The sequence below is a fragment of the Hydra vulgaris genome, chromosome 12, assembly GCF_038396675.1.
Source record: "Hydra vulgaris chromosome 12, alternate assembly HydraT2T_AEP".
Lineage (NCBI taxonomy): Eukaryota > Metazoa > Cnidaria > Hydrozoa > Anthoathecata > Hydridae > Hydra > Hydra vulgaris.
The window spans coordinates 1,140,182-1,166,021 of record NC_088931.1 but is presented as its reverse complement, the minus strand read 5'-3'; the positions used below and the strand labels follow the sequence as shown (position 1 = coordinate 1,166,021).

At 28.2% G+C, this 25,840-nt stretch overlaps 1 protein-coding gene across 1 annotated transcript in view; it reads left to right on the top strand.

The window, feature by feature from the left end:
* LOC101236936 (phospholipid-transporting ATPase IB) overlaps positions 1-25,840 on the top strand; it is a 93,860-nt gene that overhangs the window by 27,298 nt on the left and 40,722 nt on the right. The window contains exons 15-24 of the mRNA XM_065811173.1: positions 3,174-3,265; positions 3,351-3,386; positions 13,869-13,946; positions 14,028-14,116; positions 15,971-16,025; positions 16,305-16,419; positions 16,492-16,574; positions 18,500-18,549; positions 18,623-18,692; positions 24,339-24,423. Coding sequence (XP_065667245.1) covers positions 3,174-3,265; positions 3,351-3,386; positions 13,869-13,946; positions 14,028-14,116; positions 15,971-16,025; positions 16,305-16,419; positions 16,492-16,574; positions 18,500-18,549; positions 18,623-18,692; positions 24,339-24,423 — 753 coding nt within the window. The remainder of the gene's footprint in view (positions 1-3,173; positions 3,266-3,350; positions 3,387-13,868; positions 13,947-14,027; positions 14,117-15,970; positions 16,026-16,304; positions 16,420-16,491; positions 16,575-18,499; positions 18,550-18,622; positions 18,693-24,338; positions 24,424-25,840) is intronic.

Sequence of the window (25,840 nt, the reverse complement as noted above, 5' to 3'; positions counted from 1 at the left end):
AAATTGAATTTAGGTTTTTCTATAAGTTTTAACTTAACTATTTAAGTTTCAACTTTATTACTTGATTACTTTTTTTTAAAGAGTTGGCTTATTAACTTCTATTTTTTTTTTTTTTTACAGCTTTTAATATTAAACTAATTAAAATTTTACTCAATTACTCAAACTATTTAAAACAATAAAAAAAGAAAAATTAGCTACTAATAATTGAATCATAGAATATGATCAAAACGGCATTAGTTTTTGGTTTTAATGAATTTTGTTGTTAGCATAAGGACAAATAATATTGTCATTCTTTTAGTTATCCTTTATTAAAAGTTTATTAAAAACAGCAGCAACTTTAGCCATATTTTTTTAATTTGTTGCTGATGTGTATTTGAATTGCCTAAACATCTGTTAAACCAAATCAGTTTAAACTGATTTGGTTTAATAAATGTTGAGTCGAATATAAATCTATTTAATCTGTTATGCATGTTGATTAAGAGTTTTATCAGAAATTAGACTAGCATTTTTCTTTAAGTTTTAACTAAAGCATTTAATTTCAATACTTGATTCTATTTTTTAAACAACTTCTAACTAGTTATCCTAGTTAATGGTTGCACAAGTCATTAACTAGTGTATCTGTTTCTGCCCAGAAAATCAAGACTAGTATTTTTTATTATAGAAATATAATACTAAAATACTGGTATTTAAGAAAGTTGTTTAAATTTTTATTGTGTAAAAACAAAAATAATTAAATGAGTTTTTTAAAAATCAATAAAAGTAAATAAATTTACAAATTATGAAGGAACTATTTGATAGAACTTTTATCTCTTTTATTTTATCTTTTATCTATTTATTATTATTTTATAATTCCATTAAAATTTTTAAAAAACCAAAAGTTTTCTCGTCTGCACTGCAACTTGTTTAAAGTTAGTGTAACTTTAAACAAGTTGCAGTGCAGACGAGAAAACTTTTGGTTTTTTAAAAATTTTAATGGAATTATATAATAATAATAAATAGATAAAAGATAAAATAAAAGAGATAAAAGTTCTATCAAATAGTTCCTTCATAATTTGTAAATTTATTTACTTTTATTGATTTTTAAAAAACTCATTTAATTATTTTTGTTTTTACACAATAAAGCAGCCAAAAAAACTCTTTTGTATTTAATGCTAGTTGGCATAACTGCTAAAAGAAAAACGTAAACCTGTTGGAGATATTTCCCTTGCACACCTTTATCTTCAAATAGTCTCATTTTATTTTTTAGCCTTTTAATTATGTTGTTATTGCATTTTTGTTGATTCCTGGCATTGTTGTAGTTTGTTTACAAATGTTTTTTTTATTAATTTCTCAGAATTTATTGCCTCAGATCCACTAACCTCAAAGTGAATAATTTCTTGAGCTTGTTTCTTAATAGCTGCCTTTTGAAATTATTTCTGATTTACAACAGTAAAATGATAAATCTCATTTTAAATTAAAATTTATTAGGTTTGTGTTATCATCTTTAAGACTTTATGCAGATAAAAAAAATTAAACTTCGTTCTTCTTCCAGTGATATTTTAATCCACTAAGAAGTTTTTTTTCTCAATGATAAATTTCACTTAGCTTGTCAAACATAATTTTAATCATTGTATTCTTGTGATAAAGTGATTCAATGGCTAATTTTTTTAAAATAAGTTTACTCCAAACAAGGCCGCAAGCAACCACTATTTATGTTAGGAGTTAACGGGTTGCAAGCAACCACTATTTATGTTGGGGATTAACAGAAAGCAAAGAGAAAAGAAAGTTTAAAGAACAAGAAAGCAGTTGATAGAAATCTTGTAAAACTATAAAAAACTATAATCAAGAAGATTAAATATCAAGATTATCCAAGAATAAAGTGTTTACTTTATGATATAAGTGTAAAATTTATAAGCAATCAATTATTTTTATTATTTAAAAACTGATAAACAAATGTATGTATTTTTTATAAAAGTTTTAAAATTTAATTTTATTTAATTAAGTTCTAAAATCCTGTATATAGTAATATATATTAAAATAATGGCAACAATAAGACCTAAAACTGAGATTCAATTTATATAACACAAATGTTAAATGAACTTGACCAAAAAAAAAAAAAAAGCTGAAAATAAAACAAATTTTTGTATGTTAAAAATATTTTGATGTGCATTTGTCTTTGACTGAAAGTTTGCTTTTTTTATTAGTTTAAATCATCCTGATTATCCAAGCTCAAATGATTTTAAATATTATGGAATTTTTAGAGTCTATAGGAATAGTTAGTAGTATACTAGTAGGTCTAGTAGGAATTTTTAGAGTATATCAAGTTTTAAATCAACAAGTTGTTTTTACAATTCACCAGCAAGTTCAATAACATCTTATTTTGATGATGTGACATGTTTCGTTTTTAAATATGTGTATCAAAACAGTTGTTTCTTACATTTTATGTCCTTTTTCTCTTTGATAACAAAAAATAAAACCAAATTTTTATCTCCGTTTTTGAATGAGGAGTAAACGTCATACTCTTATCAACTCAATATTCAAGTTCAGTTTTTTTAAACTAAAGTGGAGTTAAGTAAATATTTCAATATCAAAAAATATTTTAAACATTCAAATATATTGGCTTTATTAAATGGGAATGTAAACACATTTTTATTAGATCATTCTTGCACTAAAAAAAGCTAGTACATAAGAATAAAGAACACTTAACACATTGTTTTAAAGAAAATTGGGTTTATAATTCTTTTAAAAAGCGAGTAATAATGAGTTAAATGTAGTAATGAGTTCAACATGTTTTCTTATGATAAAGTTAAAAGATACAGTTTTCATTTTAATATTGATTTTTAAAAAACATTTATTAAAATACTCAAATGCTGTTGTTGGAATCTTTTAATACCGGTATTCAACAATAAAAAAATCAACCAGTATTCTGGTTTTTGATACCTAGCATATCAATATTAGATTCTCTACAATTAACAACTTAGTTTTTTTTGGCTATTTCTGCCTTATTTTAAAGTTTGAAGTATAGTTTGCCTTTTGGGTAATTTTTAGTACAGGTTGCACTAAAATGCACAATTGGTTATTTTTTAGTGCAGATTGCACCTGGTTTACTACTCCTATTTTAAGGAGTCGTTGTTAAAAGTAATAGCTTAATGAAGCAAATAAGACTTAACTTTAAAATTTTTATTTTATTTTAGATTTTAAGGAACAAAACTTTGGATTCACATTTCTTACATTTTTTATTTTGTACAACAATTTAATACCTATAAGTTTGCCTGTTACTTTAGAGGTACTTTTTGTTTTTCCTGAAAACTCGACTTTTTAGTATGGTAAGAGTAATGGTAGATTTTTATGCTTTTAAATTATTTTCACAGGTTGTGAAGTTTATGCAAGCTATGCTCATTAACTCCGTAAGTTAAAAGTATAAAATATTTTGAAATATTTTTTATAAATCATGTTTTATAAATAAATTTTGAGGCCAAAGAACTAACAATATATATATATATATATATATATATATATATATATATATATATATATATATATATATATATATATATATATATATATATATATATATATATATATATACATATATATACATATATATATACATATATATATATATATATAAATATATATATATATATATATACATATATATATATATATATATATACATATATATATATATATATACATATATATATATATATATATATACATATATATATATATATATACATATATATATATATATATTAGTGATGTGCGAAACTAGGATTTTAATTTCGAAACAATTCGAAACGAAACTTAGCCACTTTCGTTCGAATTCGATTCGAAAGTACGCTGCACTGATATTGAAATTTGGTATTTAAATAGTAATAATTTATAGTGTGTGACAGAACACAGAACAGAAATGAAACATACATTTTATATTTAATAACCAATCATATTGCAGTTTTATAATGTAAACAAAATACTAAGCAACACAGACTAGACTCTAGAGTCAAATAAAAGTGAATGAAATCAAATGAGACTAGTATCATACAATACAATTACAATGTGTAATAATTCAAGTTAAAAAAAATCAAGTCAAGTACTTGCATGCAGTGCATAGAATAAAGACTAGGACTAGTGTTATATTTACAGTTATAGTTTAACAGATAATACAATACAAGTAAAAGTAAAATGCTATAATGAATGCAAATGCTATACAGTTATGTAAAGTAGTAGTACATGCATAGGCAATTGTTCCAGAAAGTCCGAAGCCTTAATCTACAGTGTACTGTACTGACTGTGGCTGGCAGGGCAGTCTGGCTTCGGTACGCTACTGCTATGTGCTATACTACAAATTTTTATGAATAAAAGTTAGTTCAGCCACATGCTCGCAGAGTAGATTACATCGCCTTCTTGTAACAATGTTACCAGACGTCGAGTTCAATCTCTCCGAATTTACAGAAGTTGCTGGAATAGCCAATTGTGCCCTCGCTATTCTTGAGAGTTTCGGCAGATGGTGATGATTAACTTTCCACTAATCAAGTACATTGGCGTTCCTTCCAATAGGAGGTTTAATCATATAGATTCTGACCTCCTCTTGCACAGAAGCTGCATCATCAACTGGCAGCATCCTATTCGCAGTTGCTGTTGTAAGCATGCTGTCGAAGTCATCCCATAAACTACTTGGCTTGGAGGCTGCAGCTGATGTCTGACCAGGACCTGAACCAGCACTTCTAAAAGCAGGAGTGGGAGCACCAGCACTAGCAGATGTTCCTACAAAGTATTATATAATATAAATAGATGTAAAACTAAAATAGCAAACAGAAATGAAAACCTATGCATTATTGCTTTATTATTCATCTGTAATTAAATTAAACCACAATGCAGTAAATCTGATAGTTAAATCAGAACTGCAGGCCATTACCATTACCATCAAGTCTTAATCTGTGTTAATCACGTAACATAAAACATAATAGTTTTGGAATTGTACCTTGAATTAAGTTCGTGTCATGATCGCTCAAGGCACAATGTCCACCTCCACCAACACCAGTACCGCCACGAGATCGGAATTCCTTAGAGTACTGATGAAGACTGTCTACAACAGTAGCTTGCTGTTGTTCAGAGAAGAAGATGGATTTGTAGCGTGGATCAAGAAATGTACATGCTGCATCAGGCAAAGCTGATATGAATTGCGGAAATCGTCGGTCTAGTTTTAACTTTAATTTTCGAGCAATAAGTACACCACAACCCTTATGTGAAGGATCATTGATGAATCGCTGCAATTGCTGATTTAAGCCATGCAAAGCCGGAATTTTCATAGACAATGTTGGGTAGTTCTTGCCACATAATTCTCTACTTGCTCGTTCAAATGGAGCTAGAATTGTGTGATAGCCTTCAGCAAGTCTGCATTAGTCAAGTTATCAATTTTTTCACTTATTGCTAGCTCTGCAGATATAGGATCTTTTTCTTCGCATAATCTCTTCAGCATAAAGTAATCCGAGTTCCACCTAGTAGCAACATTGATTATCAGTTCTCTTCTACCTTTCCTAATCGCTTCTGCTCTCTGTGCAAGTTCTGTGTAGCCTGGCAGCTATGGTGATAATGTGACACAATACGACGACTTTTGGAAAGGACAGTCTGCATTCCATCAATTTCACTCACGGCATCATTGATGGTTAATTGTAAAGTGTGATCAAAACAAGAAAGATCATAAAATGATTGTGAGAGATTCATGGCGCTTTTCATATTACTGCCATTATCATGCAACGCATATATTGGAACAGTCCGAGGAAGCTCCCAATTATCAATAGTCTTGTCTAAAGATTCAAGAATGCTTTCGTCTTGTTTTCTAATGCAAATGTCTTTAGCTCAAATTCAGGGCTTACATATGACCAACAGAAATAAATAAATGGATCTTGCGCCCTCGAAGCCCACAGGTCAGTCGTGAATGAATATGAAGGAATATCTTCAAAATCTTGATATATTTCATTAGCGGTTTTCTGTTTTACACTACAATATAACTCAGGTACAACTGATCTTGAAAACGTAGTTCTGCTTGGCACCAGATATTGTGGTTCCATTAATTTCATCAGTTCTTTGAATCCTCTGCCTTCTACAAAGTCGTATGACAACATGTCTAGAGCAAGCATGCGACCAACCGAATTCGTTATAGTGATGGCATTTGGATGACTTGACGACCAATGTGCTTTCTTATTAAAAAGGTCATCAACTTTACTTTGCTTCTTATTTTCATTTTTCAGTTTTTGTTCTGCAAGTTTTCTTTTACGATTCTCTTCATTTCTCGCTACACACTATTTATTTGCTTTCGGATAAGCAGCACGTAAGTGAGCATAAAGACCTGTTGTTGCTCCAGTTGGACACTGAACAGGTAACTTGGATGTTCCTATTTTGCAAATGCCTATAATTCTATTGCCATTCGTTTTTTGTCTACTAAAAAATTCCCAGACAATACTTCGACATTTACCATCGTTACTATCCGCCTTTGTGGAACTGTATAACTTTTTTCTTTCACTTTTAAACAATAAAATTCGATTAACTTTGGGTTTGCTTCGAAACAAAGATACTATACTTCGAAAATTCGAAACTAAAAAAAAAGTTCGATTCGAAACAAAACTAAAAGTCAGTTTCAAATTTGCAATCGAAGTTTCGAATTTCGCACATCACTAATATATATACATATATATATATACATATATATATATATATACATATATATATATATATATATATATATATATATATATATATATATATATATATATATATATATATATATATATATATATATATCTATATATATATATATATATATATACACACACTACTGTTCATAATTATTCAAATAGTATTAACTTTTTTTTAAAAAAAAGTTAATACTATTTGAATAACTTTTTTTAAAAAAAAAGTATTTTGTTTAAAATGCTTTAATAAAGATCATAAGAGTAACAAATATGCTAAAGTGGGCAAAACTACATAAAAAATGGACCATCAATGACTGTAGTCGCAGACAGACTTGTCAAAGTTTTAAATCTTTGGTTTCAAGATAAGATTGTTTGTCTGCAAAAAAGAAATCTTTGAATTTATGATAATGTGTACTATTGACTGTAAAACATGGTGGATGTAGTGTTAAGGTGTGGGGCTGTTAGAATGCCACTGGTGAAAATAGATGGAGTAATGACAAAAGTAGTTTACTTAAAAAATTTTGCTATACCTTCACACTTAAAAAATTTACACCTAAAAAGTTTACACTTAAAAAACTTGCACTTAAAAAATTATGCTATACCTTCGGAAAAATGGGTTAATGAGAAGCTATTCATTTTTTCAGAAGAAAATAACTTGAAGTTTAAATCTAAAACATATTTTTCAAGAAATTGTTTTAGATTTAAAAAATCTAAAACAATTTCTTAAAAAAATTAAAAAAAAATTGTTTAGAAAAGTTATTTGACTGAGTTCAAGAACGGTCAAATATTAAATAAAATGATTTAGCTTCCCCAATCACAAGATCTCTCTCCTATCAGATTTTTATGGGAGGAATTAAAAATAATGTTGAAAACTAATGCCCAATAATGCATAAGATGTGATAAAAACTTTTTAGTTATTGGCATAAAATTGATTTTGACAAATTGAATAAGTTAAAAAGTAAATTACGTTAAAATAAAAAAATTAATCATGAAAGGAGTTCTTTAGAATTAGGATTATTTTAGTCTGGTTTTTATAACTTTTTTTTTTGTTTTTATAATTTTTTAATTTTACAAATTTGTTTTTATAATTTTTTAAAAGGTACTAATTTTCATGTCTGCATTAAGAAATAAATTCAGATTTTTTGTTTAGTAAATTTTCTTGATCCAAATAAGTAATAATTTCAAATTTTTCTTGTAAACATAGAATACATTTTTTGGTAATGTTATTAAAGGTAGGCCCAGTTTTTAGAATAGACCAGTTTAATTTAAAATTGATATTTTTTTCTTTTAGTTATCAAATATAATTTGACAATATAGTCTCTTTTGAGTATTTTTTATGTTTAAAAGATTGTTGTTGGTTCTCATAAGGTTTTTTACGTTTACCCTAGATTAAGCCAATATATTGTTTATCAGGGTTTTTTTGTGAGGAAACAATTGTAAATGATATTTTTTGATAAGCATTTGCCATTCATAGGGCAGTCAATTTTTTGCTTACAATAACAATTTTCAGTATTTTTTTCTTTAAGAAACTTATTTTTATTAATCAATGCAAAATTGTGGCCTTTTATAATTATTTCAATAATTTTCGTAGAGATATAGCTCATTTTAATAGTGTTTCTGTTAAAATTTTTGTGCAATTTATATTTCTATTTTGCTTTTTTGCAATTTTTTTTTCAAATTTTAGCTTGTAATTTTTAAATCTGCTTTTTTTAAGAGCATCTTTATACACGTGTTTGGAAGAGTTAAAAATATTTTCATTAGAAGAGTCTTGATTTAGTCTATTGTTAATTGAAATGGGAATTTGTTTTAAAATTTGAGGGGGATGATTTGAATTTATATTAATTATATACATATCAACTTGTTTCCCCGCGCAGCGGCCTTGTTCGACGAGGTTCGTGTTTCGGAGTTATAGAGTTGAGAGAGGGCTATAACCACTATTAAGTAGCCTCCTCATCTGTAGTGGCCTTCTTGGCCTTGAGGAGGTGAATAAAAAAAAAAAAAAAAAAAAAAAAAAAAAACATATAATATACGATAATTCATCATTAGGTTTTTTATAAGTCCTATAAGAATTTTCCGAGAGGTTAAATGTGACATCAAGAAAATTTCGAAATATTAACAATGATTTCCAAAAAGAACTCAAATTAGACAAAAATAATATAAAATCAAGTCCTAATATTTTAGTTTTTGCTGATAAAACAACCAACATATGCCAAATTACCCCAGATAATCATCATAAAATATTGTGCGATATATTTTAAATAATTATGCAAAAGCCCCTAAAAACTTGATAAATTAGTTTAGAAAAAGCTAAAATAATTAATACTTTACTTAAATTAATTCTCGTGTTATTTGTCATTCAATTCTCATCCTTTTAATGTAACTGTTACTAAATGCTCCAAAATACTTATTTGTTATCTTGCTCTATAAACTTCATATTTTCTCTTCCAGTAACTTCCAACTCTAATATTGGTTGCTTACAGTCTTGTTGGAAGTGAAAATGTTGAAAAACAAAACAAACAAAAATAAAAACCCAGTTATAGTAGACCGACAAACAATTGAATTAAACCATTTTTCATAATTATTTTTGAAATGGCCAATTGACTCTGAAGCAACAATAAAATCTAGTAGACTGTTCCCTATAAGGCACTACACAATTGTTACTACAAAAGTTATGCCTGACTGAATTCCTAGTAATCTCTCTGTGGTTCTGTATTTCGCACCGTGTAGACCACCAACTGCGTCATTGGCTGTTAATGGGGTGAGAGTAGGATTTTGCCACTTAACTATATTAAATTTCTTGGAACATTTAAAATATTAGATCAAGTCACCTCTTATTCTGCATTCATATAAAGTTGTTGAACCCAATTTACCAAGGCGTGATTTATAAATCAGGTCCCACAACTGCAACAGTAACTTAGTAACACGCCTCTGTACCTGTTCAAGCTGTTAAATGTCTTTCCTAAAGAATGGATTCCAAACCGGTGCGTATTATTTAAGCAGAGGACAAACATAAGCTGTGTAAAGTTTGGGAAACATACCCACATTCCATTTTTTAAAGGTTCTGCTAACCATTCCTAAAACCATATTAGTCTTTAGTGTTGCTTGATTTATTTTGGTCGGTCCATTTAAGCTTGTTTTTTATATAAATTCTGAGTGTTCTTTCAACAAAGACATTCTCTAATTGATTTCCAGCATCTTCGACCATATAAATAGAGTTATTGAGATACAATGATCTGCCATGAAAATTTAAGGCTTTACACTTGCTGATCCTGAAATCCATATACCACAGTTAGACAGTTAGATCACTCATTTAAAAAATCTAAGTAAGTCTGAACATGAGCAAAGTCATTAACACTTTTTAATTTAGCAATTATTTGACTATCACCAACAAACAATTTACAATAATTTCCGACAAATTTTGGCATATCATTGATAAAGATTAGAAAAGTGGTCTAATAACAGAGCCTTGGGGCACACCGTTTAGCACATCAATCCAATCTGAACAAACTTCGCTCAAAATCCAAGAGAATCAGCATGGCAACACATCCATCACTAAGCACTTAAGTAATAATATCTAGCACCTTTAAAAGATTAGTTGCACATGATTATATATATATATATATATATATCTTGTCGCCATATGAACAAGGATTTGTAAAATTAAAATCATGTGCAACTATATATATATATATATATATATATATATATATATATATATATATATATATATATATACACACACTAACTATATATATATACACTATATATATATATATATATACTAACACTAACTATATATATATATATATATATATATATATATATATATATATATATATATATATATATATATATAATATATATAAATATATATATATGTATATATATATATACACATATATATGTATATATATGTATATGTATGTATATATATATACATTCATATATATATATATATATATATATGTATATATGTATATATATATATATATATATGTATATATATATATGTATATGTATGTATACATATATATATATATATATATATATATATATATATATATATATATATATATATATATATATATATATATATATATGTTTAGTCAAAAAAAATTTTTTTTAACAAATATGAGTAAATGTTCCAGGTAACAAAAGAAAAACTATTCAAACTAAGATGAGTAAAATATATTTATGAGTTAAATTTTGACAAATATTTAAAAAGGCACAGAAGGCCTTTCATTAAAAATCTTCATCTGTGTATGAGATTTACAAAACTATAAAAAACACTTTATATTGAACTTCCTATAAAAAGTTTAAAAAGGAAGTAATTAAGGTTTATATAAAAAACTATAACTAACAAAAATATAGCATAACTTGATAATTGTTGATAAGGAAAATTTTAAAAGTAATGTAAAAATAATTACTTCCTGTTTATATGTTCATTGTATCATGTCCCTGTTTATGTAGATGAGCTTCATAAATAAGAAGTAAATTCTCATTTGAGAGTTTTAACATTGGAAATAATTTATAAAAAGGTTTATTTTTATGGCAATTGAAAACATGCTGATCAAATTTATCTGAACCAATAACTGTTCTGCATGTGTAGATGTGTAGATTAGTTCTTAACCTAAGGGTTATTAGTTTTACCAATGTATGTTGTTTTTCCATCACATCCATTACATGATAGAAAATAAATAATATTTTTTGAATTACATGATATTAAAGTTTTAATGTACCATACTCTACCAGATGATGTGGTAAAATGGTTAACAAACTGAAGATTTATTGTACATAACTTACAACGTTTTGATACGCATTTTAAAACCTCGCATTCATCGTTAACAAAAACTGGTTTCTTATTAAAACTTGATGTGCTAATGTGTCTTAAAATATTTTTTGGTTGGCGTTGTGATAGTACAATAGAAGTGTTTTCAAAAACTGATTTTAATTTATTGTCTTAAACAGATAGTTTCAAAATACCATGTAGAGTAGTTAACAAATTTTCAAAATTGATATTTTCAAAATTTGTAGTTAGAAAAGGTATAATTTTGTTCTTTTCACTTTTTTGAGGTGCTGGTCCCTGTAGTCGAGCTTTAAAAATTCCATTATTAATGATTTTTACTGGGTAATTGCATTAAACTAAAAAATTTTTTAGTTGTTGAAGTCTGATTTCCATTTTTATTGGATTAGATACAAAACAAATGGTCCGTTTAGCTAATATAAAAGGTATATTTTCCTTTGTGTGTTTAGAGTGATGGCTTTTGTAATTTAGATAGTCATGGGAATTTGTAGGTTTATAAAAAATATCTGTTTCAATAATGTTGTGTGGTTTTCGTATATGAAGTTTTAGATTGTTCTTCTGTATATTTGATATCGGGGTGTAAAGAATTGTGACACTTTAACAGCAAGTTAACATTAATTGATTTTAATAAAGCGACAAAACCATCATCCATGTATCTTTTGAAATTGTTTTGAATATTTTTGCATTCAATTTTATTAAAGAAGTTTGGTAAAACTTTAGGAAATAATTTCACTTCTTCAAGATATCCTACTACTAAACAAGCATATGGTGGAGCCATTTTTGTTCCCATAGCTGTTCCGATTAGTTGATTGAAAAACTCATTATTGAAAGTAAAATTATTGTTCTTTAAAATAAGATTCACGCTTTCTAAAATAAAAGCTTCCAAAAATCTGATAGGTATATCATCACGTAATTTACTTATCCAAAATTTAATTGCTTCTAAACCTAGTTTATGACACCTCTTGTACCAAAATTAACATATATCAATGATTGGTATTTCATTAGAGTACAACCTAATAATATGGAGTACCAAAATACTACTTTATACAGTGTTGATATTTCTAATCTTTATACTAGTATTTCTCATGATTTCTAATCTTTATACTAGTATTTCTTTATACTAGTATTTCTCAGTTTATAAAAACACTTCTATTGTACTATCACAACGCCAACCAAAAAATATTTTAAGACACATTAGCACATCAAGTTTTAATAAGAAACCAGTTTTTGTTAACGATGAATGCGAGGTTTTAAAATGCGTATCAAAACGTTGTAAGTTATGTAAGGATGTGATGGAAAAACAACATACATTGGTAAAACTAATAACCCTTAGGTTAAGAACTAATCTACACATCTACACATGCAGAACAGTTATTGGTTCAGATAAATTTGATCAGCATGTTTTCAATTGCCATAAAAATAAACCTTTTTATAAATTATTTCCAATGTTAAAACTCTCAAATGAGAATTTACTTCTTATTTATGAAGCTCATCGACATAAACAGGGACATGATACAATGAACATATAAACAGGAAGTAATTATTTTTACATTACTTTTAAAATTTTCCTTATCAACAATTATCAAGTTATGCTATATTTTTGTTAGTTATAGTTTTTTATATAAACCTTAATTACTTCCTTTTTAAACTTTTTATAGGAAGTTCAATATAAAGTGTTTTTTATAGTTTTGTAAATCTCATACACAGATGAAGATTTTTAATGAAAGGCCTTCTGTGCCTTTTTAAATATTTGTCAAAATTTAACTCATAAATATATTTTACTCATCTTAGTTTGAATAGTTTTTCTTTTGTTACCTGGAACATTTACTCATATTTGTTAAAAAAATTTTTTTTTGACTAAACATATATATATATATATATATATATATATATATATATATATATATATATATATATATATATATATATATATGTATACATACATATACATATATATATATACATATATATATATATATATATACATATATATATATATATTTACATATATATATATATATATATATACATATATATATATATATATATATATACTATATATATATATATATATATATATATATATATATATATATATATATATATATATATATATATATATATATATATATATATATATATGAATGTATATATATATACATACATATACATATATATACATATATATATGTGTATATATATATATATACATATATATATATATATATATATATATATATATATATACATATATATATATATATATATAAATATATATATATATATATATACACATATATATATATATATATATATATATATATATATATATATATATATATATATATATATATATGTATATATAAGTATGTAATCTAATTTCTTAGGATTTAGATATGTACTATGAAGTTAATGATACTCCTGCAATGGCAAGGACTTCAAATTTGAATGAAGAGTTAGGCCAGGTATAGAATTCAACTAAATAAAGAAAATGAGTATAGCGCACAGTCTTGCATAAAATTTTGCATTATAAAATTATTTTATAGGTAAAATACATATTTTCAGACAAAACAGGCACATTAACATGCAACATTATGGAGCTTCGTAAACTCTCAATAGCTGGATTTGTCTATAGGTATAACTTAAATGTGACATGAATTATTTTTTCTTTTTTTATATATTTAAATATACTTTTAAATATTTTAATTATACATGTACAGGGTGTTGGCCAAGAATATATTTGTTACTGTGTTTCTGTTTATTATTCTACAAAATTCTGTATTTTATTATTCTACAAAATATTGGGAATTTTTTTTAACAGGCATCTAAAATGCTTAAATAAGCTTAGGTCCTCTCAGTTTTACCCTTTGCCTTATTTGTGATCATTAGCATTTTTTTTCTGAATAAAAAAAAATGATCTTTTCTATTTTTATGGAACAAATAAAAAGAATAATGTTAAATTAAAAAAACAACCACATAATATTCATCACACAATCATCATCTTCCCAGTTAAGACCGTTGTGGCGACTTAGCCAGTGCATTAAACTATCTTGTTATTTTAGTTACTAATAACAAAACAGGTACATATAGTTTTAAAATACATAGCAAAAATGCAATCGCAAACACTTAAATTCATGCCATGACCCTAAAACAATGGTGTCTTCATTGGTTTCACCCATAAAGTATTACTTTTGTCTACTATGATTAATATTGATGATAAGTTGTCTTATATGTGTTTTATATCTAAGTATATATCTTATATAAGTTAATAAGTTGTTCTTAGTGATGTATTTAAAAGTTAATAAGTTGTTCTTAGTGATGTATTTAAAAGTTAATAAGTTGTTCTTAGTGATGTATTTAAAAGTTAATAAGTTGTTCTTAGTGATGTATTTAAAAGTTAATAAGTTCTTAGTGATTTGTTAAAAATGGCTATGAGAGGAAAAATCTTTAAAAAAAGCAACCAAATATTCAAAATAAAGTGTCAGCAACAAAAAGGATCTTACAAAAAAGCAACATTTCTATAGAAATCTCCAACATTTCTATAGAAGTCTCCAAAAAGTTTCGTCTTTACCCTGGAATCAGCTTAATATTAAGAACAGTCTTTTAAAAAGCAGAGTCCGTATTACGTTTAAATTTTCAAAAAATTTCTAAAACCTTTTTAGTTCTAAAAATAAACCCACACTGCCGGTTAATTCTCATTCTTGTGTTTATAAATTTGAGTGCTTTTATGCCAATTGTTATGTTAGTGAAACAGGGTAAAGATATTGTCTTGTGTATGTCAATATCAAACAAGTGCACAAAGAGGTAAAGGAAGAAATTCAGCTTTAACTGAGCATTTCAAATTTTGTCAAGGAAATTTCCAATTGAACGGTTGCAACAGAAATTACTAGATATAACAGGAATGACAATGGTCTTAACTGGGGCGATGATGATTATGTGATAATATCATTTGTCAATATATATAATAAAGATAATTTTAACATATATAGAAATATACAGCATTTTGTGTATTTGAAAGTTCTGATAACATGATTTTTCAAGTATTAATTTTTTATTTATGTATGTATGTATATATGCATGTATGTATATATGTATTTATGTGTATATGTAAGTACATACATACTTACATACATACATCAATACATACATACATACATACATACATACATACATACATACATACATACATACATACATACATACATACATGCATACATGCATACATGCATACATGCATACATACATACATACATAAATACATACATACATACATACATACATACATACATTCATACATATATACATACATACATATATACATACGTACGTATGTACATACATACGTATATACATACATACATACATTCATACATATATACATACATACATATATACATACGTACGTATGTACATACATACGTATATATGTACGTATGTATGCATGTATGTATATTATTTTAATACCTTGTATGTATATTATTTGTAATAGTGCAAAAAGTGGGGAGTTAACAGATCAGAAACTTCAGGATGATTATGAAAATCGGGTATGAATAAAAAACTTACAAAGTTGTTTAATAGTTTAAAAGATATTTATTAATTTGAAAGTTTCTAGAAGTTATGTTTACAATAGTCTTGGTCCTATATGATCAAGTTATATAAATAGGCTGGCATGAATTTGTAATCTTTACTTTTGTAGCCTTAATTTTAAGCCATCCTTATGATTATAACATTACAAAATTTGAAACAAATTTACAAAACTGCTAATAAATTATTTGAAAGAATTTAATTGCAATACTCAGCCAATAAAAAAAATGTTTATATAGGATTCATCTGGATACATCAGAGAGTTCTTCACATTACTTTCAGTCTGTCACACTGTTGTTCCTGAAAGAGATAATGAAAATCCGAGTAAAATTATTTATCAATCAGCGTCTCCAGGTAAAATTTTCTATAATTTAATTTTCTTAAATTTTATTTTCTTTTTTTGTAGTTTTTCCATTCAATCTTTAGATGAAGGAGCTTTAGTCAAAGGTGCATCTGAATTTGGGTTTGTGTTCAATACAAGGACGCCAACGTCTGTCATTATTAATATAGTAAAGTATTATTTAAAATTACAAATTAATACGCTAATGTTTATATATTTAATACCATAAAATGGGGTGAATTGAAACACTTTTGAAATGTAGATTGAAATTTTTTTATCCAACATAAGAAAAAAATTCAAATTATAACCCAAAACTCATGTCTGTGATGTCGCTATCGTTTTTGATACTTTTGTTTTCCTACATTTCTTCAAAAAACAAAAGAATGAAAATAACCCTCTGTTTCTACTCACCCCGCAGAATGGAGTGAGTAGAAACAAGTCTTTAAATTCATGTCTGTTTCCTTTTAAACTTTTGGTGAGTTAAAAATTTCTTAATTTGTAACAGTTGTTACAGCTTTTAAATGAAACATGTTTTTAAAACCAGACTTTGATATCAGAATAGGCAATAAAATTTTTTAAAATATGGGAGAGCTGCTGTTAAGATGCAATCCTCAAAGCAAAACAAATCAAACCACCCAGATTTCGTTGTATTATATTGTGCTATTTCAAGTCCTTCTGTCCAGCTTTGATGCAAATGTAAAGCTTTATGCTCCAAAAAGTGGTAATATGTTGCCATTTGCACCTGCTGAAAACATAACAAATGTTTGATGTTCTGCTGAAAACATGACAGACCTTTCAACAAATTTAACATTCTTCCTGGATATTTTGTCCCTCTCCTTATTATAGCCTTACATTTTCCTGGGTCGCCAGTCAGGTTAGTTTTTTTGTAATTTACAATATTTGAAAAAGACACATTCTTTAATTCTTTCAACAGTTTGTCAAAGTAAGCATTGATTGCTTTAGGCATTACTGGAACTCTTGAATGCTTGATGTTTTGGCACATTCTGATAATCAACTTGTCTTTGTGTAGTTTTAAAAAACCCTATACAAAATCATGACAAAGTTTTTATTAAATTTCTTTATTCATTACCCACTTCAATTTAAAGAGTCCTTGAGTAGGAGTCTTAGTGTAATAGAATCCATAGGATACCCCAAGCACTATAAATCTGGAGCTGGTATACAAACGACTTTACTTTAGAGCTTAGTGCAGTTTGTCCACCAGTTTTTTTCATATTAGAGCCTCTTTTCCAGTGTTTATATAATATTCTATGATGTATACCATATTTTTCTGTGGCTTTTTGTAAGTTCAAACTTTTTTTCAGATCATATATGACATTCTTAATAGCTTTAAGTGTTTTTTGTATCCTGTCCAACAGCCGTGATGCAGTGGTTAGAGTTCTGACTCAGAAACAAGAGGTTCAAGGTTCAAAGCTGGCTCTAGCCAAATAATTAACCTTCCTTACCAATGTTGCTAGTTAAATGCTCTTCCGCAGTGCTCTGTGATAAGGCTGTAAGGACTTCTAGGAGCACCTTCATAACCACACACACACAAAAGCCTAAACACACCTAAACCTTCATAACCACACACACACAAAAAAAAACAGGTTTGTATATTTGTGGTATACTAACAGTAATCCTAAGAATCAACTTGGTTAAGGCCTACCAAACAAAGGTTCAGCAACAAAGAGAAAAGATTCATTAATTTTAAGTTTAAATTATATAAAACAAAAACTAAAGCATACAGAAAACTAAAATAAATCTTTTCATAAGTACATAGAGTATAGTTTGACAGGACAAGTTCAGAGTAGCTTCAAATTACAGCAAAATGAAGTCGATTGTTAAACTTAAAAATAAAATACCTTTCTAGCCAAATAAAACAAAACACATTTTCCTGATAATTTGAAGTGTTGTCAACAAGTAAAAAACTAGTTATTATCAAATTCCTACATAAATAAATTTCCAATTGCATTGTTATATATGTATATAAAGTTTTGTTTCTATTCACCTCACTGGTTCTACTCACCTCATTATTATTACGCACATCATTATTATTACATCATTATGGTAGCTTTTAGTTTTCCTTTGTTTTTTTAGAATGGAATAGAAGAAGTATATGAAATCCTTAATGTTCTTGAGTTTACCAGGTTAAATTTTTTTTTAAAGGTACAAAAAATAACTTTATAAACAAAAATGAAATGTTTGACAATTTGAATTTAGTACTCGAAAGCGAATGTCTGTTATTGTAAGAACACCAGAAAATAAGATAAAAATATTTTGCAAAGGAGCCGTAAGTAGTTATGCTTTTTTTATTGTGTCATATTTATTATTAAGTCATATCAATATCCTTCATACAAGCACATATGAGTCAAAACTCATATGTGCTTGTATGAAGGATATTAATATGAATGATACAATATAAATTACCAATTTAAAAAAAATTATAGTTCACATATTAAAAGTTTATTATTTTAATTTTTATTTATGTTTATTAAATTTATATAAATTTAACTTGTATTAAATTTAATTTTATTTTGCCCTCACACTATATGCAAATCAATAAGTAATTAAAGAAACACTCAATTAAAAAGAAATGCAACTAATAGTAACAGTTAAAAAATACATTTAATAAATTTTTATTCTTCAATGGTGTAGAGTTGTTAAGAAGTTTTGAATGTTGAGTTGAGTTGTCATTTGTGCAACACTTTTTGGCACAATATAACTTCATGACTTTTGCATATTGTTTTAGTTTGCATGTTTGGCAAAGTTAAACCTTTGGTAAAGACAAAGCTCTGCCAAGAACCTTATGCACTTTTTACACTTGATTTGGTTTAGTGCTGTTGTTGTTGCTGTTGTTGTTGTTGCATGATCTATTTGCTGCTCATCATTAAAATCAAGAATACAGTGTTTTTTAGCTTGCCTTTAACCTCTTTCAGAATTTCTTTATAAATAGTCGGAATTACTACAGTATTGAAGGTTGGTAGTAGGCAAGTCAAATATGATAAGATGGTGGTGATATTTCAGATTGAGATGGTGGTGATGTTTCAGGTTGAGATAGTGGTGTTTTTAAGATCCTATCAGTGAGCGATTTTTATTGATCAACTTTATTGATGTCAAGCAAAAAGTATTTTCAAATCCAGTGACTACTTGTGTGCATGTAAAAACTTCATCAAAGCTTGCAGTTGACTAAAACATTCTTTTGAGAATTTTCTAAACTGTCTCCACACAAAACTGTTAAAGTAATTTGCACTACACTTTTTTGACATGTAAATAAACACAAACTTCTAGTTGCTAAAAAAATAAACACAAACTTCTAGTTGCTAAAAAAATAAACACAAACTTCTAGTTGCTAAAAAAATAAACACAAACTTCTAGTTGCTAAAAAAATAAACACAAACTTCTAGTTGCTAAAAAAATATGTATCAAATGAGTTGTTGACCAAGTTAACATAATATTTTTTCCAATTCAAATAATTACCTGATAGGTACCATATCTAATGAGTCCGTCTACAACTGAAATATAATATCTATAATTAGATAACTACAATTTAAATTATTGGTCACTTAGTTAATAAAAGCCCCATTTACTAAGTTAATAATTTTTTTATTTTTAATATCATCTTATTGAGATTTTCTACAACATTCTCTACAATTGAATATATTTTTTATTCTAAACATTTATTTAATAATTAAGAGCAAAAAAAAAAAAAAAAAATCAAAACTATTTCATTCTTTTTAGCCAATTTAACATTAAAATTTTAATAAATTTAATAAATTTTGTATAAATTTATTAAATTATAAATTTACTGATAATAAACTAAATTATATATTTAATATACTAATAATAAACTAAATTATATATATAAAATATTTTATACATTTAATAATAACTGTGTACATGTACAATAACAATGTATGGAGCCTAGGTAATCTAGGTTTTAACAGCCGATTTATGTTTAAAAAAAAGTCCAACTTTGATTTAAACTCTTTAAATGTTTTAGAACCTACAATGTTTTGATTTAAGTTATTCCAACTGTAAATAACATGATTTGTTAAGAAATAGTATCTCTTTGGATTTTTTATTGTCTATGAAACTTTATATTATGACCTCTTGTATTTGAAACTATTAAATCAGATGGGTGTTCCAAAGTTAAATCTATATTATCTATATTTTTTACTATTTTGTAAAATTGGATTAGGTCATTACAGTTGCATCTTTTTTCAAGAGTCGTTAATTTAAAGTAGGTTAGTCTTGTTTCATAGTTTTTCCCTTGAAGACATTTCATTCATGTTGCTTTACGTTGTATCATTTCCATTATTTTTTTATCTTGTTCTAAGTAAGGATACAACACTGAAGTTGCATAGTCTATATACAGTCTTACAAGAGAGAGAATTGAAAATTATATTTAACTAGCTGGATTACCCGGCGCTTCTCGCGGGTTTCTGTCACACTTAAACTTGACCAAATTTATCTTTTTCAAATTTCATTGTGTTTAATGTGAGTTAAGTTGTTTAAATTTAAGTAAATGAAATTCTTATTTATTCTGAACAGAAACATGAAGGTTAACAAAATTACCAAATACTACAGGTACAGTCTGTTGTTATTGGAGGGCAGTCTGATACACAACATTGACTATTTTATTTTCTGGAGCAAGTATGTAGAGATTTTGAGGTGATCCAACTCTTGAACAGGCCACGTAGAGTTGGCCATGAAAAAAACATGGTTTTTCTAGGTTGATGCCAACAACCTGCAGAGACTGACCCTATGACTTGTTTATTGTCATTGCAAAAGAGACTCGGACTGGAAACTGCAGGTGCTTAAAGTGTAGAGGAGAGTTCTTGTCATCGTGAATGAGTGGGATTCTTGGAATAAAGACATCTTCACTTTTTTCACAACCTGCTAGAATTGCAGCTTCAACTACACGCGACATGCACTTTTTGATGCCAAGTCAAGTTCCATTGGGCGGTTTTGGTGCATCCAAGTTGCGTAAAAGAATAAATGGTGCATCGACTTTAAGTTCAAGTTTGTGGGATGGCATGCCACTTGGTTCTAAGGAATTCAAAAACTCTACAGGATATTCTACCGCATTGTCCATGTCAGTTGTGGTGTCAACTGAGGTGTAAGTATGCACCTGCCCCGGAATCTCATTGATCAGGTTGGCATTAATTGCATTGACAGCTCTGTATGTTGGTGTCAAAATCGCTCTCTTGCACAGCCAGGCATAGTACAAATTCGGAGCTTCAGCATACTTTCTTTGAATGTCTGGGAAAACCTTGTTCTTTAACTCAAGTAATGAGTTAACCATGTTGCAAAAATTAGCAAGAAAACCGATTCTTTCACCTTGATCAGGTTGTACCCTGCCTTCACCAAGCATTATCTCAAAAATTCCAGTGCAGAAGGATCACCTGAGACTCGAGCTTGCATGTTTGTGGTAAGGACCCTTCGTTTTACATCAGGCCATAATGTAGAAGATGCTTTGAGACATGCATTAATTGCATCAGCAGCCATTCCTTGTGGTATGATTGGCAATCTTTTCCAAAAATCACCAGCAAGTAAAAACAATACTCCATCCATAACCCTTTCATTTCGCAGACAATCCTTGAGTGTGTCATTTACTGCTTCTACACCATGCTTGTGTATCATTGTTACCTCAACCCAAATTATTAGCTTGCACTGTTGGAAAACATCACCCAAGGCAGACTCGGCATTAACTCTAAACACTGGTACCTCATCATGATTCAGATCAAGAGGTAACTTGAATGTAGAGTGCGCTGTTCGACCACCTTTTAGCAGTGTAGCTAAAAGGTGGTCGAACCACCATATGCGGTAGTGGTCATATGCGGTAGTGGTAAGAGCGCTCGCTTTGTAAGCGAGAGGTTCGGAGTTCGACTCCTACCACGTCCCTGGAAGTACCGTGCTCAACTTAGTTTCTCCGCGCAGCGGCCTTGCTCTGCAAGGTTCGTGTTTCGGAGATTAAGAGTTGAGAGAGGGTTGCACCACTAAAAAAAAAAAAAAAACACAAAAAAATAGTAGCCTCCTCGACTGTAGTGGTCCCCCTCGGGCCTTGGGGAGGTGAATAATCTAAAAAAAAAAAAAAAGCTGCTATACCTGATGAAGCAGTGGCAAGTACAATGTCACCATTACTCCTGACTTTGGCCAATAGCAGGTTCATCAGAGTTGTCTTTCCAGTTCCTCCAGGTGCATCAAGAAAGTACAAACCTCCATTGCCTTGATTGATTTTTTGTAACAGTTCTTGGTAAACTGCTTGCTGCTCTGCCACATTGTTGACTTTTGGCTCATTTTCAGACACATATCGCCTCATCTCGTCCGAGTTATATGTTTCTTGCAGGAACTCATGACTGACTTGTTGTGGGCCATGTCTTTGTGGTGGTTGGACATGGAAGTCTGGAAGATGCAAGCCAGTCATTTGCAAAACCTTGTCCTCGAGGAGAATTAAGGCCTGATTGTACATTGACGGTATATATTGTAATGAGCGATCATTGAGTTGTCTTTGTCCTTGGAAGAGGATTTTCTCAGCCATCCAATTCTTGTATTGATCCAAGAAGGCCTGTGGTTCAGATTGGTGACAGCATGTAATAATGATGGCAAAGAGTTCACGAATTTTAAATGGTGATTGACAAACAACCGCTTCTTCAAGACAATAACGTCAGTGTTGGTCATCTTCAAGTAACCCACGCCGCAAACATGCCTCTTGGTATGACTGACATAGTACTCCGTCTGCTGTCTTCAACATCTCGAAGCATGTTGGACCTCGAACTGTGAACAAGAGCAAGCACAAGTAATAACACTCAGAGAAGTTGGAGTGAGCTGTGTAAACCCTTCCAATGGCTGGAGACATGAAGACATCTTGCTATGGATCTCTTGTACTTTGTCGTCGATGCTGCCATCTCTTTGCAGGAGTCCATGTGTAGTATTTCGGCACCTTAACATACAGTAAAGTTTGTGCAAATTCGTCATTTTTGCAAAGTTTAAAAATGCAGACAAAGTTGTCCAAGGTGGAGCTTCAGCCTGTTGAGCCACGTTGTCTTGCCGGAAATAAACTTGCTGACCATTCTCCAGGTGAACATGGAGATGTTGATCAGTTGGAAAATGTTTGTGGATTGGGAAGCTCAGAATCCGCCACACTGCTTCATTTGTACTGATGTAATGACCATGTTGATATTGTTGCACCTCATCCTAGACTGTCTGACCTCGTGTTATCAAAAACACTGCCTATAAAAAGAATTCTTTAGAAATGATTACTTATGCTATTTTTTTTTAATGTTTTTTTAAAAAGGGTAGTTAATGTAAATATTATTTGCACTCATTTATTTTTATAGTTTTTTAGGAGAAACTTATTTTCCAACCCAAACTCTTAGTCAATGTAACTGCACTTTTTGCATGTTCTCCCTATTTAGTCAGTGTATGTATATCTTTGCATACTTAGACTTGTGTTAAAGGTTATTGATGAGATCATACAGAAATAGCAAACTGCAAGGGCTTTATATCATCTGAGGGTATGGGTGTAATCAAGATATGGAGGACAGTTTTTATGGCCATATTTTTTTCAACTCTTCTTTTTTGTCAGCCTATTCAACTATACTTTGTAAATGATATTATTTACTAATTTTGTTAAATTATTATGTGATTAAAAAAAAAAAAGTTTGTTACAAGTAAATCAGCAACTAGATCCCCTTCCTTCCCTATTCCTAAGCATTAATTTAAAGGAAGTTTTCAAAAAGTGTGACAAAGACTACACTTTTTGAACCCCTTGCTATGTAAGCTTTTGTTCAAGAATAGCCCTATGTGTACGTGTATCACAATAAGATATTATTTAATTTTATTCTAGAAAGTTCAGACATTTAAATATTATATTAAATTTTATAAAAGTATAATTATCTTAGATATATAACCATTTTTGAAATCATCATCTTAGGATACAGTAATACTTCAGCGATTGAGTGAGGACAGAAGATTTGAGGCAACAACCCTAAGACACTTGGATGACTTTGCCAGAGAAGGTTTTATATTTGTTTAAAAAAAATGTATTTGAAAATTTCACCTTGAGTTTTTTTTCAGATTCTTTTTTTTATTATTGAATAGTTTTATTAATAGCTTTTCAAAAATATTTCTAATAGAAAATAAACAATTGTATTTTATAAAAACTTTTTTATTGTGAAATATTTTCAATTTATTATTCTAATTAATGAAAAGACTATACATTTTTAAGGACTATACAGGCCCATAATAAGTCCAGTAACTATTGTTTTGCGTCATATAATAGCTGTTTGATATTAAATTTTGTAAACTTGTAAGAAGTTGTGCCAAGTAAAAGTTAAGTACCAAGTGAAAAGTAAGTAAAAGATAAAGGTTTTCAAAATGGATCAGAATAATAGACAATTTGGTTAAAGATAGGTTAGTATATGATATAATGTTGAACTTTACACATGTGAGTGAATCTCTCAACTGAGAACAATGCTTTAACATGTTTAAGTTAGTGTATATGCGTTACTTAGTTCGATCCACATCATGTCCCTGGTAGTACTATGCTTAACTTGTTTCTCTGCTCAGCAGCCTTGTTTGTCAAAGTTCATGTTTCGGAATTATAGAGTTGAGAGAGGGTTGTAACCCTCAAACTAAAGTAGCCTCCTCGACTGCAGTGGCCTTGTTGGCATTGGGAAGGTGAATTAAAATAAAAAACAAATAAAAAAAGCTTCAACAGCAAAAATATTAAACAATAAGAAATTGTAATAAAGTGTACTTTTATGTAGACCTGTTTTTTCTCAAATTTATTGAATTTTTTTATTTTTTTCAAATTATTGAAACTAGTATCATTAACAGCTGACTTATTAAGCTGTTCCATTTATTCTATTTCTCAAAGGAGTGTGATCTTATTTCTGAATTTTTTTTTTTTTTTACATATCCTTTAATTTTTATTTCATGTTGTTAGGTATAAATTTTTAATTAATAGCTACTTCTAATCTGCTTTATAAATGTCTCTATGAATCTGCTTTATAAATATTATATTTTGTAATATACTATTACTATCTCCCCCTCCCCCTCCCCCTTTCTTTTTTCTAATGATGTCAATTTAAATATTTCATACTGTTCTTCATAGCATATATATATATATATATATATATATATATATATATATATATATATATATATATATATATATATATATATATATATATATATATATTTATATATATATATATTAGGGGTATGACTAAAAAAAAAATTTAAGAATTTTTTATTCCCCATGAGTGGAGAAATTATATTTATAAACATAAAATATATTTTTTTTATGTAAATTGTCAAAAAAGATCACCCTCAAGCTGAAAATAATTTTTCCTATCTTTTTAGTGAGTTATAAATTAGAAATATAATAGAGAACCCAATCTTACTCAATATACGACTGTGATCACAAACATC